Below are 15,836 nucleotides of genomic sequence, written 5' to 3'. Positions count from 1 at the left end.
AGTCCATGCATTTATTCTCAACTGCAGCTCAAACTTAGATGAAATAACTGGTAGAACCTCTCAAAACACTAGCAAAAGTCACACATATATTAAGCTTCTAGAAATGTTACTGAAGAAATCTAAAAAGTACAAATCCATAGGTATGTAAATCAGTACATAAATACTCATTTTCCATGGAGCTGTACTGATTTACAAAAGCTGATTAGCTATTCCATAGAATTAATAGTAAATTACAACTATACATTTTTGGCCAATTCTCTAGCATGGAAATAATTTCACATTAAAACCGGTTGTTTCTTTAGAAGGCCTCACCACACAAGGTTTTCAAATATTCAAGTGTAAATCTATTCTTGAGCATAATTCAAGGGTTTTTTTAATCACCTATAAAAATCCCATGATTTCTAGATGAAAGCTGAGGAGAGTATCCATTATCATAGGATGGGATCTGTAGTGGTTACCATTACATTAATATCTCTTTGGAAATCATCATCTCACAAGTCAAGGAGAGCGGTGGGAGTGTAAGAAGATGAGGACTGTGCCTGTGGTACTAGAGTGTGCTGGATATGGTGTTAACACCCCAGAACTTATTGCAGATGGCAGGAAGAAACCCATCTAGTATAATGTCCTGAGATCTCTGCTTTCCAGGGCTCTCACAGTTTCCACACTTGAAACTTTGTTGCCCAGGTTTCCTCCAAAAGCAGTTTCTTCTTGTCTACTTATCAGAACAGGAGTTCAGGATGTCGATGGTAAATAGTTGCAGAGGATTAAGCTACCCTTGTATTTATCAGATACTTGCCACAAGGGATGGTAGCCAAGGGAAAATGCACTCTCGTGGAAGTAGGTAGTACACAGGGAGCTGGTTTCCACCTATTTTCACACTTGGATTCATCCTAGTGCTCACACCAGTCCCGTGAGTAGTGAAAAAACAACCATTTAATTAAATTAAGGCATTAGCAATAAGTTAATACTCTGTCCCTCTTATTCTCTGCATTTGAAATAAAATCAGACAGAGGATCCAAGCAAGTCTTAGTTAAGTCTTATCCTGCATATAAGTTTGGTGCCACCAGGTGTTGTCAGAATTGCTTGTAGCTCTTGGAAGAGATGTGAAAAGCACAGCTCAGACTGCCTGAGCAGAGAAGCAGGTAAGTGTAGCTTTGCCAGCTCCAAAACCCAAGCTCAGGATGTCCATGGGAAGAGCTGTCACAGCAGTTATTCTCAAGCAAGGTGCCTGTCCTATCTGTTGTGGGTTTTCTAATCAGCAACAGCATGACTGAAGGGTGTGAACCTACTTCATCTACTTAGGGCAAAACAAGATCTATAGCAAGGCTCCACGGGATAGAAGGGCAGAAAATACTTCTGCAGTGATTGCTGAGGCATTTCAGACTTCATCCAAATGACTTGGTTGCTCACAACCCCACATATCTCTGCTCCCCCACCCCACTATCTGATCTGGTATAAGATGCTGGTATAAGATGCTGGATCTGGATGAATCCAGATGCTGGTATAAGAACTCTTTCTAACAGTTCAGAGCATCACAGTGGGCTGGCTCTTGTGTGGTTGTTCCTTCCTCCAAGGCTGAGGCTGGAACTAGACACTTCTCATGGACACATATTTTCTTTGTTGTTAACAAGACACCCCATCTTTCCCAGCACGGCTGGCTGCTGCAGACCCGCAGTTAAACAGGGATCCTGCTGCAGGGCTACCTGGCCATCAGTGCTGCAGGGGGCTGCGGACAGACTCCTTCTTCGTCACCCTGGGGGTGGCGTAGCCTAAGTGGTTTGGCTGATGATCACAGCAGTGCTGGACCGGGGACCACCAGGACCCTCTCCTGAGAGCATTGCTTTGAAGTGATTGCTCCTGCCAGGCAGCACATGGAAAAAGTCCTGCAAACTCTCATTTCATAGAATCATAGAATGTCCTGAGCTGGAAGGACCCACAAGGATCATGGAGTCCAACTCCTGTCCCTGCACAGGACAACCCCACAGTTCACACCGTGTGTCTGAGGACGTTGTCCAGTCTCTTCTTGAACACTGTCAGGCTTGGGGCCGTGACACCTCTCTGGGGAGCCTGTTCCAGTGTCCAGCACCCTCTGGGTGAAAAACCTTTTCCTCATGTCCAACCTGAACCTCCCTTGGTGCTATTTATCCCAGGGTAAAAGCTTATAAGAACTTGGAAAGAGTGTAAGTTAGAAGAAATTATCCTTTATTTTGTGTAGGTTATATCATATACTTTATCCCTGGTTTTCAAACAGGAAAGTTCTAAGGAAATTACACAGTCTGTAGTGAGTCTGCTAATCAGCCCCATGTCTTTGGATATTAGAAAAAATTTGCGCACTGAAAGTGTTGTCAGGCATTGGAACAGGCTGTGCAGGGAAGTGCTGGAGTCACCATCCCTGGAGGTGTTTAAAAGGCATGTAGATGAGGTTCTCAGGGACATGGTTTAGTACCAGAATTAGGTTAACAGTTGGACTCGATGATCTTGTGGGTCTCTTCCAACTAAAATAATTCTATGATTCTTCTCAACATAGAATCCTGTTGAGAACCAAAGATGTTGGAGAAGTTCTCATTGTGCATTCACAACTATTCTTATCGGCCCCCTTTAAGTAAGGAAAGGCCACAATAAGGTCTCCCTGGAGCCTTCTCCAGGCTGAACAACCCCAACTCTCTCAGCCTGTCCTCCCAGCAGAGCTGTTACAGCCTCAGATCATTTCTGTGGCTCCTCTGGCCTCTCTCCAACAGGTCCATGTGTGTCCTGTGCTGAGGGCTCCAGAGCTGGACACAGAACTGCAGGTGGGGTCTCACCAGAGCGGAGCAGAGGGGCAAAGCAGAACCCCTTCTCACAGCACATCCAGTTCCTACCAGCTGCTGGAGACTGTGTAGGTGAGAAAGCACCGTGTGTATGAGAGGGGAGGTTTAGGGAGGCCCTAATCTTGGGAGACAGAGACATGTGAGGATGGGAAGTCCATGGAAACTCAGTTGATTGGAAAGTGAAGAGGGTTGGTGGGTACAGGACACAAACCTGTAAGAAATGCACCTCATTTCTTCTGTTCATGGGATTAATGAATCCAGCTGAGGCCACAGGTGTTACAAGGGAACGTAAAGTTGAACATAGCTTACACACTGATCACTTCATACATGTACTTTTTATTCTTGCCTAACTTGACCTAGAACATGTTTCCTGAGATAGTGTGAGCAGTAAACATGCTGGCCAGACTGCTGAGCCATGAAATCATCAGAGATCAGAGCAAAATCAGCTTCGTGGTCCAAAGAAAAGGTATCAGAACCACACACATCCAAACCCCAGTTCTGGGGCCCATTGATTTTCAGCGGCCACTGTAGCATGGATAAAATGGTCCTGGGCTCTTTGCATTGTTCATATTGAAGGTTTACAAAGTGTTTAAAGAACGAAGGGTGAAATTTGGGCTTGAGCACATGCAAGAGCTCCTCAGCAACTGTCAAAACCCCAAAACTCTAAGTACAGAGTGTGAGAGAAGGCAGGTCTGTGCTTCTGAGACCTGCTTGTCACAAGCCCCTGCTTTACTATTTTTCCTGAGCTGAGCTAAAGCACAGGAAGGTGCCAAGGCAGTGACTGTTGTCCATCCAGTGCTATAAAGGGTTAATAAGGCAGAGATCCCACCCTTTCCAGAGATGAGATGAACCTGGTAGGTTTTTGTAGTAGTGTGCATCAACCAAGTGCCTCACATTTAAGCAGGAGGGCACATGAGTGACAGCAGTCATCAGGAGACAACCCCTGTGACAGCCCTGAGTTCAGGAAGGAGGCTGAACGAAGGGAGTTGGTTTTTGATCAGGATAAAGGAAAGGATTAGGCAAATTGACCTAAAATATCTAGCTGCCCAAAATGCCAGACTCCTGAGGGGAACAAGCTGTTGGTGAGCCCACTGTCCACCTTGCCTGTGCCTGGTTCTTGCTGCTGAGGGTGGATGGGAATGGTATAGTGTGGTGGCTGCCACATATTTCCCTTTCTTCCTCTATTCAGCACTCTCTTCCTCTTTTTATTGTCTCCTCTTTTATCTCGATCCATGTATAAATGTAAGTGAAGCCTTGGCCCAAAGTCTTTAAGACTGGCACAGTTAATTTCTTAACCTCCTCTCTTTCATGCCTTGTCATTCTTTCATGAATTTTCTTGGCTTCTGTAGCACTGGCAAGGATCTTGTCTTTGAAGATCCACCCAAAATGGCCCTTCAGCTCTGCTTCACATCCTGATTTGTCCTTCTCATACAGTCAAGACCCAGGCTTGGCCAAACTGGGAGGTGTGGTGAAACCTCAGAGATGAAATGTCTGCAGAGATAAGGTGTGGTGGGACTGTGCCATCCACAGGGACTCATACTCTGCAGTTTATGTAAAGCTTATTCTAACTCAGTGGGAATGGATGGTTCTGCAGGTTAATATTGCACAAACTACTTCCAGAGTGAGTTAGACCAAATGGCTCTCCAAAGGCAAATCTTGGTTGGAATAATGTGCAAAGGTCTGATTTTCAAGTTTCCACTGGCCATGCAGTTCAAAGAGATTCTGGATTTTCAAATATTTCTTCTTAATCTCTTTGTTCTAGTTCTAGTATTGTATCTATATCTTCAAGTAAAAAGAAATTGCTTTCAATATAAATAATACATTTGATTGATGCTTGTTTATTGTCTTCGGTCATCACTACTTGCCCGTATCAACCTGTCACACATGCCTGTAACTGTAGGCAACAGTTTCCCATCTTGATTATCCCAAAGTCCAGGGAACAGATTCACCACGGGTAAACATGGGCCTGATTCCCCAACAATCAAATGGGGCTGTATATCCTGACAGTGATATTTAATTTTGGCCTCAACTCTAAATCTTCATGATTCCATCTATCATATTTTACGTTAATTTTTGTAACATTTTGTGCGCTATTAATAGTTTGCAGACTCTCTCACAGCCCTCTGCTTAAGACAGGAATCCCGTGTTTAAAGGTATACAGGCGGGGAAATAACTGATTCCACAAATGTAGCATTAGAGCAACAATTTATGTAAAACCTTTCATCCTGCCTGGCACATGATGGTCTATATTCACTGCAGAATTGACTCTCTGAGCCCTCCAAGTGTGATTCTCCTCTGAGAGGAGACCCAAACATAGAGTCTTTACACAAGACTCCTTGCATACTTAACACTACTATACATTAAATAAACACAGTACCCTCTGTGATAGAGGGCAGCAATCATCTCTGTCTTACCATATTATACATCAAGGGAAGAAAAATTACAGTTAAGGATATAAAGCTTCCTTTTCTTCAACAAAGTGCCACATGGAGCTTTCAGTACATTCCATCTTAAAGATGACCACGCAGGAATCATCAGAGTCTTCATTTTATCTAAGTCAAAAGTGAAGATCTGAAATAAACCTTCTCAGTTGTGAATCTTTGGCTCCAGAAAGTCTTAAAGTGGAGAGCACTATACCTTATGGCCTTTCCACACTCTAATACGAGTGCAGGAGACGAGCTATGAGGTACTTGTGTATCTGCACAGGCCTTTGGAGTCATTCAGAGAGTTGATAGGGGAAATACTAAAGCCACTGGACAACAGCTGTGTATAGCACTGCAATTAATTCATGGCTCAGTACTGCATAGTGCTAAGCACCCTCTTGAAGGCTGGGAATTCTTCACTCCCAATGTCTTTTCTGGCACTTGAAGGCCTTCAAATCCTTCCAAGTTTGAAACATCTTGTCATCTCTTCTGGGATTGGAAGCCCCTGTAAAATTCCACCTCTCAAAGCTTCCCTGCCTTACACGTCAACCAGAAATGATTGTTCCAGAAGAATGCACCAAGGCACAGTTTAGTCAAAATGAAGCAGTCCACTTCTTGGTGACTCACAGGTACTTCTTCTGTGTGTCTTGGAAAGAGCAGAGGTCCTTTCAGAGTTATGTGATTTAGCATTTGCAATGCCTCAGTTAAGCAAAGAATATGCCTTGGAAGTGTTTTCAGAGGAAGAGCTGGATGGCTCAGAAGAAGATACTCTGTATTTTCCTGCAAAACAAAGCATAACAGTTAGACATACATAAACACAGATAACCTGGGAGATGTTGGCACTGCAAAGTAAGGACGATTAGACCTGTCCTGATGACCCAAGTGGCTTTGACTTGCTCTGCAGCCCTGATACTGGGTGGATGACAGCAATGCTCTTTGGTGTCACAGACAGGATATGTCAGCTTGAACTGACGATCCTGCCACAGGGCAGTAATTTGCTCACACAAACGGAGGGACCTAGTGCTCCTCCTTGAGTGTGGGGACGCATCTAGAACACATGGCCTGGAAATGAATCCCAGCTCCTTCCTTCTTATGACCATGAGACTCTGAACTAAGACCCCAGTGCACAGAACCCAAGAGCAGAATATGGAAGAGAGCGGTGATGATTTGGGAGTTTCAGGTGGCAGCAGCGTGGTGGGCAGTTGTGAGCCAGTCTCATTCTTGTGGTAGAAGACTTCTGTATCTGGCTAGTGTATTCATGTAAACTTACTGTATCAGTTAGAGACCAACTTCTTGGTCCATCATCTGACTGAAAAACAGACTCTCAAAAAGCAGTTGCTTGCCTACATTAAACTCCGTCATCTCCCACTTTGACCAAATGTCACCATCTTCTCTGAGAAATGGTTGGATGCAGAGATTACACATATAGGAATGAAAGTACCCAAATTTTCAGCAACGCTTCTTACAAAATAAAGTCATAACTGAAATGGTGATGTCCATAAAGTTGACAGCCAGAGAACCTTTGAAGAGATACAGCTCCAAGGTGGTGAGGAGTACATGAACAGTAAATGAACTCAGGAGCACTCTGTTACGATATCATTAAGCTCAAAACAAAGCTCAGCTGGTGGGTTTTAGAACTGGTGAAACATGCCATCATCCAATACTTGTTTTACTATTAGGCAAATACGCCGCTAGAACTATGCTACAATCATGAGCCATTATGCTAATGATCCCAATGATTATTTCACTTCCTTTGTACTAGAAGATTAAATACCATCTATGGGTGGATGGGTAGACAAATAGATTGATAGATATCAAAATATACACACCCTGAGGGTGAGAACCCAGGCAAAACCTTGTTTGTGCTTCAGTAGGAGAGTTCTACTGTCACATACCTGTTTTCCCACATAAGTTGTTAAAGGTTCTTGAAAATGGATAGCTCATAGCAAGCATTGGTGTCACCAGAATCAGGGAGGATGACTGTAAGAGAAAAAAAATTGCTTTTTGTCAAAATAAACACATGGGGGGGGGAAAAAAAAGGTTACAATAAAATGTTGTTCAGTAGTAAGAGCAGGCAATCCACAGAGGGACAACTTAGATGTTCGTGAGGCATGAGGTTCACCCATTTGCATGTTTATGATGATGATGAAGATCAGCTTTAAAAGAAACTACAGGACACAACCAGTCTAACTGTTGGCCAGGGAAGATGACTTACGCTCCAGAGTCTGTCATATCAGGCAGTACATAGTCTGGTCCCTTATCTGAGTGACTATATCCACTAAGGTAGTCAGAAAAACTAAAATTTATAAGCTTTGGGATGGTCGTTTAAGGACAATAGCCTGAGATAGTCAGAAGTAAATTTAACTTGACACACTAGAGGGCATTGGAACACAGCTCTCTACAGTATGGATGGGAAGGAACTTTTTGCTGCTGAAATGCAGTTTCTTTTTCGGTTCTGAAGTTTTTTTGAGAATTTAATGGGATTCCTCCAAAAAATGTGCTAAAAAAGTATGGAAAACACATATTTTTCTGTTCAGTCTGTCTTCATTCATTATGTTGTACCATGGTGGGGGAAATTAGGCAGTTTTGTGCAACGTCACCTATGTCATAAGGTGACAGAGAAAGAAGGTAAAAGAATCACACCTAAAAAGTTTGATCAAAGACTTTGATCTTGCTTTGTTTATTCCTTATTTATAAAACTGACACAGAAATAAGCCTATACACATTGCCTAGGGCAGCTTCCACAGTGTGAACTAGAGTTTGAAGTGTTTGGCTCAGGAGATTTTGTCTGAAAAGGAATTCAGAATTAAGATCCAAGACTTAACAACTTGTTCTCTCTGCTTTATTCCACTGGATGTGTCCGTATAGGATGGAATAAAGAAACTGAGATGCTTAATGTTTAGCTGTATCCGTTATTCCTGCCTTCCTTGCAGTTTACTGGGAAAAAGGAGTTTTGCCCACAGTCAGAATAGCACCACATCACAAGCTGCCTCCTCCCGAGCCTTCAGCACATGGTTGGAGGGGACATGCAGAGAGGTCACTACGGGGTCCAATCCTGGTTTAACATTTTAATTCATTATATATAGATAGATAATGATATATAGATTGGAAAAGTGGACCCTCACCAAGCTGGCAAGTGATACAAATCTGGAAGGAATGACTGATAGATCAGGTCATTCAGAGGCACCTCAACAGGCTGGAGAAATGGGATGATAGGACTCTTATGAAGTTCAGCAAAGGGAAATGTGGAGTCCTTCTGTCTCTAAGGAGAAACAATCTCATGCACCAGGACATGCTGGGAGTTAAAGGAGTAAAGGCAGAGCCAGGCATTTCTTGTTGGTGCCCAGTAAAAGGACAAGAGGTGGAGGGAAGACGGAGCCAAACTTCTCCCATTCGTGCCCAGTGAAAGGACAAGAAGCATTGGAAATACATAGAAATAGAAGAAATCCCACTTAAGAAACATTTTCACTTTGAGGGTGGTCAAACACAGGAAAAGGCTACACAGAGAGATAGTGGGGTCTTGATCCCTAGAGCTACTCAAAACCCAACTGGCCATGGCTCTGAGCTATTGATGACCATGCTCTGAGTGAGAGCGTGGTACTAGATGATCTCTGGAGGGACTTTCCAACTTCAACAACTCTGCAATTCTTGTGGAAGCTGGAGGGCTTTGAGTTGATGCTGCTCCTCTGAGCTGACAGTTCGTACTTAATAGACTCCTTAGTTGCTTTGTATCTTTGCAACACACAGGCATGATTTTGACTAAAGATTTAAACTTCTTCCCATTTTCTGCTACCAGCCTAAAGTGGAGGCTGACCTGTCTCCTTGTTTCATGAGTGCAAGCTGCAGTTCCTCCATCCTTTCTTGCTCATAGCTGAAGGGCATTTTCCCAAAGAAGCTCCCTTTGCATTTCTCTTAGGTTGTGAATAAATATTAACACCCCTGAAATTTTCTGTGTTCTGACATAAAGTTTCAATTACATTTTGTGGTTTATTTCATGTGGAATTTAGAGCAAATATCGATCAACCTCTTTCTCATTTTTTACCAATCGTAAGTGAAATAATGGCCTTTGAAAAAGGGAGCATATTCATACTTCTGTAGTTAGTGTCTTCAGTTTCTCTGACTGGTTCGAATAAATAATTCATAATATAAAGTGCATTTGACTTAAAAGACACTTGGAGAATGTTAGACTGTTCAGCAGTAACAGAGGTACGTTCTTAGCTCAAGGTTCTAACCTTTGTTTGCTGCGAACTCCATTTGGATATTGAATTCCTCTTCAGCAGGGCTTCTTGTATCTATTTGTTAAAAAAAATAAAAATCCATAAATACAGCAATTGTTTTCAAATTCCAGCAGTATTTTCACAGAATATAAGAAATAGTTTGAATTCCTACCTTCTTGTCCCAGAGAGTCCCAAACACCAAAATGAATAATCCCTAGGAGACAGATAATTACATGAAGTTTGATGACACCAACCTTTTAATTGCATAATTATCTCAGATAATGTCCATGTTGATTATTGAAACTCTGAACTCTTTGACAGAAGGCATTTTTCTAACTGTGCCTGACATAATGGACTGCTGATGTGGCAGGACTGCTTCAGGCCTGGCTTGCTTAAACAGTGTGTATATCTGGTCTACAAAAGTGACACAGGTAGTTTGCTCACACTAAACATGTTTGGAAGAAGAGACATTTGTGTATAGAAGACAAGCCTTGTCTCTGCTCCCCAGATAAGCTAGCAGGTTCACAATATAAAAGGCAAATGAGTTTGGTCTGAAGCACACACTTTTGAGGTCACTCTTACGAGAGGGAGTAGACATAAATACCGTGTCCTTAAGAAATCTTGTTGTATTGGGATCCTATTAACCACCTAAATATATTGTTGTAAAAATCATGATGATGGAAAACTCTCAATCGTGTAATTTGTTCAATTTTTCTCTTTACTATTAGTACTACTCAGCTGTCCTTGGTAACGTTCACGTTGTTTATACTCCCTCATTACTTGAACCCACAGGAGCATAATGTGATGCCTCCAGATGCAGAACACACATGCTGAAACTTTCCCACCTGAACATAAGAGGACTATTTTCCCAATTTTCAGGAATGAACTTCTTCCCAAAGCTACTGGAAAAGCTGGAAGTTATCTTGATATCACCTTTATCTAGAAGGTATGTCTGTTAAGACATCTGAGAACACAAAATACTGCTGAATTCCTGCGATGGGTTTCCCAAAGAACCCTTTGGGAGTAAGGATGTGCAAGGCAAACCTGAACCTCCACAAGATGTTTTTATTCCTTGCCAAGCACAGCACTGCAAGGGTGTCACTACATTTTAAATGGTCATAGAGGAAACAAAGCCATACGTATGTGTAACTCACCTGCAAAGCGTTGAGCAGAGCAAAGAGGATGTGGAAAACTTGATGGCTGTTTTTGATGATGGTGGCAAAGCCAAATCCCCAGGTGAGGCCTAATAGTGGTGTCAAGATGGCCACACTTTTGCCAATTTGAAACAAAGACTTCCTCTCCTGCCTGCTTGACCGATCCCCAATAGTTGGCCTCAGTATTTTTATTATAACAACTGCAGTGATGAACAAATTCATGGCCACAATGACCAGGGCAGGTATGACGAAGGCCAAGAGAGCTTTGCTGTCCTTCCAGTTTAGCCAGCAGACATCCTTCCTGGTGTAACTGTTCCGTGGCAGTGTGACAGCGATGGTGACGACTGCGATGACAAAGGGACACCCATATCCTAGACAGAATGCAACTGCTTTCTGAGTGGTCTTGCTCGTGTCATGTAAGATAAAGACCAGTCTGTAGAAAAGCATGAGGCCCAGGCTGAGCATCCAGAAAAAGACACACAGGTAGAAAAAATGGATGAAGAAGGTGGTCACAAGACAGACATCTCTGCTCATCTGTTGGTTTTGGTTATTGATGGAGGCGGTAACAATGAACCAAACATCAGCTATCAGGAGTGATATAGCTATGTTGAGTATACAGACATGGCGCATGTAGGAGGTTGTGTTGTTTGTCACGTATTTCCAGACTAAGGATTCAATTATAATGCAAACCACCAAACTCAAGATTGAAATGCCCAGGCCAATGTAGGTAATATAGATTTCATAGACCGCCTGGGAGGATTTATCAGGTGACATCAGAATGGAGAATGATGTCAAGTGATTACAGGAGCAAATGACATAATCTTCTACCTCTGTGGGTGTGCAGCCACGAGTATCCCAGCCCCCTTTATATTTGTTGAGTGTGAAGTTCCAGAAGACGCACTGGGGCATCTTCAGAGATGAGTTTATCTTTGCAAAGGTCATATTAATATCAAACTTCTGGCTTCTGTTGCTGCTCACAGTTGTTGTTAGCAATAAGCCATTCACGTAGTCAGGCTCATTCCAGGGCAAAATATGTCCAAGTCGTGAGTACATCACACTGACAACGGTTGAATTTTGGGTTAGAGTCTGAATTTCAGTTTCATCAATGAACACATTAGCTGTGAGGTTTTCTGTACTGCGAAAGTTTTTATTATAATCTGTGTTGCTGTTTTCTGTGACAACCATACCTTGTAGCTGAAGGCTGTTTGTGGAGACAGAAGGAATGGTATTATTAACTGCTTGGAGGTGCAGGGAGAAGTTTTCCACTGAAAGCAGTAACAAAGAACTTTTGAGTGGCTCCTCTTTATTCAGGACTTCCCAAGCTTCAGTTGTGGAATCAGAAACAATAAAGTCCACTGTGGAGAGGAAATTCTGGAACAAGAAGAGAATAATGCTGTTACTGAAATCCCATACAAATAATTGTTGTGTCTGATGGTAATTTTTGTGTGGTCCTAGAACTGCCTTTTGAAAAAGTCCAGCATTTTATTATTTTACTCAATTCATGTGAAACCTTCAGTTATTAACCCTCTGAATGCTCTGTTTTCAAGTTAACATTTCCAAAAGTGGAGCTGTGAGTCTTTTTTTTACATATTATTTGCTATTTTTTTCTCCAGCCTTCTTTTCCCCCTTTCTCTGCATTTGTGCTATGTTTGATTTTTCTCTCTCTCCTGTAGGGATTTCCAGCTACAAAACATCATGTCTCTTTGCACTTTTCTGCTCAGAAGAGCAGCACTCTTCCTCTGTGCCTCTCAATCAATGTTTCCAAGTATTTCTAAGATACGTTTTGCCATTCGTTTTTTGTAACATCTGAGTGATTTTCCTTACTTGATCCCCATCCTTATTTCAACGTGTTTTTTTTGTTTTGTTTTTGTTTGTTTGGTTTGGTTTGGTTTGGTTTGGTTTTTTTTATTTTTCTTTTCTATTTCTGCTCCTAATCATAGAAAAAAAGAAACCTTTTTACCTTTGAAGATAATCTAGTCCAACAGCCCTGCCACGGGCAAGGACATCCAACCTGGCCTTGAACACTTCCAATGATGGGGCATCCACAACTTCTCTGGGCAACCCATTCTAGAGTCTCACCACCCTCATGGTGAAGAATTTCTTCCTTGTAGCCAATGCAAATCTACTGTCTCGCAGTTTAAAACAGTTGCCCCTTGTCCTGTCACTACAGACCCTGCTAAAATGTGCTTTCTTCATCTTTCCTGTAAGCCCTCTTTAAATATTGAAAGGCTGCAATAATGTCTCCCTGGAGCCTTCTCTTCTCCAGGCTGAACAACCCCAACTCTCTCAGCCTTTCCCCATAGGAGAGCTGTTCCAGCCTCTGTTCATTTCTATGGCTCCTCTGGCCCCTCTCCAACAGGTCCATATCTGTCCTGTACTGGATGCAGCACTCTGGGTGGGGTCCCACAAGAGGGGATTAGAGCAAGAGAATCACCTCCATTGACATTTCTTTCGATGCAGCCCAGAATGCAGTTTGGTTTCTGAGCTACAAATGCACATTGCTGGCTCAAATCCTGTTTTTAACCCATCATTCCTTGTCCTTTCCTCTGACTTAGAATACTAGAGACATTTATGGGTCCCTGGAACATTTCTAGTTGTTAAGCATGGAGCAGTCTCTCTTTCATGAATAGGCTCCTTGTCTTCATCATTTTGACTTTTCATAAACTCTTCCATATCTTTACTGTCATTTCATCTCATTCCTTTAATACTTTCCTGTTCCTCACCCTAACTAACTGTGAAAATTCTTCAGGGAGAATGTCATTCCCTGTGACAAAAGGGGGCAAAGTGTTTGATAAGTATACGTAAGACAGAAGGTAAAACCTTACTTGAATACTGAGCTCCTCTGCCTCTGCCGGGATAGAGGAGACCATGTTCAGGATGGTAACAATTGCACCAAGGTTTGCAGGAGAACTGCTTATTGTGTTCTGCTCCTCCTTTGTCTTTTCCTTAAGCTCTGCAAGGTAGATAGGTAGGTTTGCTTTTGCATCAGGACTGTTGACCAAGGCCTGGAACAGAGGAGGACAGTATATCACATGTATGCAATTGCCTGGAGCCTGGTACTCCTTCACAATGGCTTCCCCTATACTAGTAAAATAAACAGAATCAGGGTCATTCTGAACACACTGGTAGTGTTCAACTCTCTGACCCTCCATAACAGGATATCCAAATGGCCTGTTGAGAGTGGTCTCTCATCTGTGTTGACTCACAGACTAGTCCTGAAAATTCTAGGAGAGGAAATAGTTAGCCCGGGCCTGAACTATATGAAGGACTCATCTAGCAAATTAAGAAAATTACTAATTGAGTAGCTATACCTCTGCCTAGGACCTTGCTGTGCTTAATCTACTAAAATAAACATATAGTTAAGTATTTGATGAAAGAAAGGTAATTGTTCTCATCTAACCTCACTGAAAGATGGGTGACTCTGGATGGTTTGTGGAAGTGAAGAGCACCATGATAGGATACCCAGGCTGAAAACAAAGGTCCAGCACCTATCTGTGAAGTGTAGGTTGTTCCTACTGCCTCATTCCACAAGGCAATGGTCCAGGGAACACTCCAGGCCAGTGGCTGTTCCACTGGATGCCATGAATAAGGTGATCTTGTCTGGGAGAGCAAGCTTTTGTGTTTATGGGTGGTAGCCATGCAGTGCCACATGCCCTTTGGGCTGGAGAAGGGGACTGCATAATCTTAAAGGATAAATTTAATTAAATTTATTTAAATATTTGATTTTTTAAGTCTTCATATATTTTAGATTCTGTTAAGCAAAAAAACACTTAACAAAAAGTTTTGTTCTCTCCTCCCCTCCTTCCCCAGCCTCTAGAAAACTCATGAATGTTACCTCAGCACCAGTCAGCAGGTTGTTTATTGGTGCGGACAGGCAATCATTCCTTTCAATCTTCCATGATTTGTTGGAACACTTGTAAGTTTTATTGCCTCGGGTAAAACCATCTGGATTATTTAAGTCACAGCACGGCTTTATTAATGTGGATCCTTCTATTCCAATGCCAAAGCTATCTGAGCAGGAAACTTCCATATCTGTATTGAGAAAAAGATATAGAGGTAGAAAACTAAAAAGCAGAGAGATTAATAATTTGCCCTCATCAAACCTCTGGGCTCCTGAAGTTCAGAGATCTTTAAATTAATTAGGATTTCAGTTTGCTCTCTTCATTAATTTTGATCTTTTGGAGTGTATGTATCTTGCATTCCCAATTTTTCAGAATCGTGACATTGAAAAAGAAGTTGGATAAAGCCCCTTGTTTTTGAGTACTGAAAATAATCAGCTAACCAGTACCCAATACAGGGTTAGATTTGCATGGAGTGGGATTACATTGATGACTCTGTGAACAGTAATTCACACAGTTTATTCTGCTAAGGAACTCACTGCTGCTGTAGCACTAATAGGAAATTCATTAAGACCTTGATAGCGATGCCTTAGCACATTTTTAACAAAGAGTGAGTCTTGCTAATTAACTTTGATTTGGTTAGTCATATCAGTAAGTATCTGCTGATTAAAGTGAATAAAGTGTCTGCATATTTATTGCCTAAGAGAGTGAAATCTGACCAGATGCTGCGATTCAACAGTAGGCACCACCACTGTGGAAAAACAGAAAATTTCTGCATTATGGGGATGTTTAACATTTCTTTCTTTCTGATTTTGAATAAGAAGCTGAAACATCCAAACTCTGATCAGAACTCAACACAGAAACTGGATTTAGCAATGTTGAATTCTAATTCCGAGCATTTCCCACAGAGCTGGCTGGAAGCTGAATCTGCCCAGGTTCTGCAACATCTCATGGACGTTGCCATTCTTGTGGTTGAAGTGAATATACCCTCCCATAGGCTGCCCTCCTGAGCCAGACGGCTTCTTCCTGAGGCACCACAATCTTTTATCCTTGCTAAACTGCGGGTTCAAGCATGATCACATTTCAACACTGGAGATGGATCTTGGTGCTACAGGCTTCACCAGAAGGAAGCAGGGACAGAAGATGACTGAACTATAACTGCTTGGTAACATATTTGGGCCATGAGGAAATATGGTGAAGACAAAACAGCATGACTAATTTTTAAAAATACAACAACATTGATATTTTCCTTGGTATTTCAAAATTTCTCATCAAAAAGGAGACAAAAATTCTTGGGTAACAAACACTGCCTCTGTTAGATGTTACCAGTAATAAATGTGTGGTATCTGATTTATCAAAGATACTGGGATTTCCTAGTTAACAGCTTTAAATTGGA

The 15,836-nt window shown here is 42.0% G+C and overlaps 1 protein-coding gene across 2 annotated transcripts in view; it reads right to left on the bottom strand.

The window, feature by feature from the left end:
- Positions 1–3,123: 3,123 nt before the first annotated feature.
- The window catches only part of ADGRF5 (adhesion G protein-coupled receptor F5), a 46,472-nt gene continuing 33,759 nt past the window's right edge, over positions 3,124–15,836 (bottom strand). For both annotated transcript variants that reach the window (XM_071807122.1, XM_065835351.2), the window contains 7 exons: positions 14,437–14,633; positions 13,427–13,606; positions 10,602–11,972; positions 9,620–9,661; positions 9,463–9,522; positions 7,126–7,210; positions 3,124–6,010 (listed from right to left, as the gene is read on the bottom strand). In XM_071807122.1, the coding sequence (XP_071663223.1) occupies positions 5,931–6,010; positions 7,126–7,210; positions 9,463–9,522; positions 9,620–9,661; positions 10,602–11,972; positions 13,427–13,606; positions 14,437–14,633 (2,015 nt within the window). In that variant the 3' untranslated portion in view covers positions 3,124–5,930. The remainder of the gene's footprint in view (positions 6,011–7,125; positions 7,211–9,462; positions 9,523–9,619; positions 9,662–10,601; positions 11,973–13,426; positions 13,607–14,436; positions 14,634–15,836) is intronic.

Source organism: Patagioenas fasciata, chromosome 3 (assembly GCF_037038585.1).
Source record: "Patagioenas fasciata isolate bPatFas1 chromosome 3, bPatFas1.hap1, whole genome shotgun sequence".
Classification (NCBI taxonomy): domain Eukaryota; kingdom Metazoa; phylum Chordata; class Aves; order Columbiformes; family Columbidae; genus Patagioenas; species Patagioenas fasciata.
Note: the sequence above shows the minus strand (reverse complement) of the source record. Positions and strands in the feature narration are given on the sequence as shown.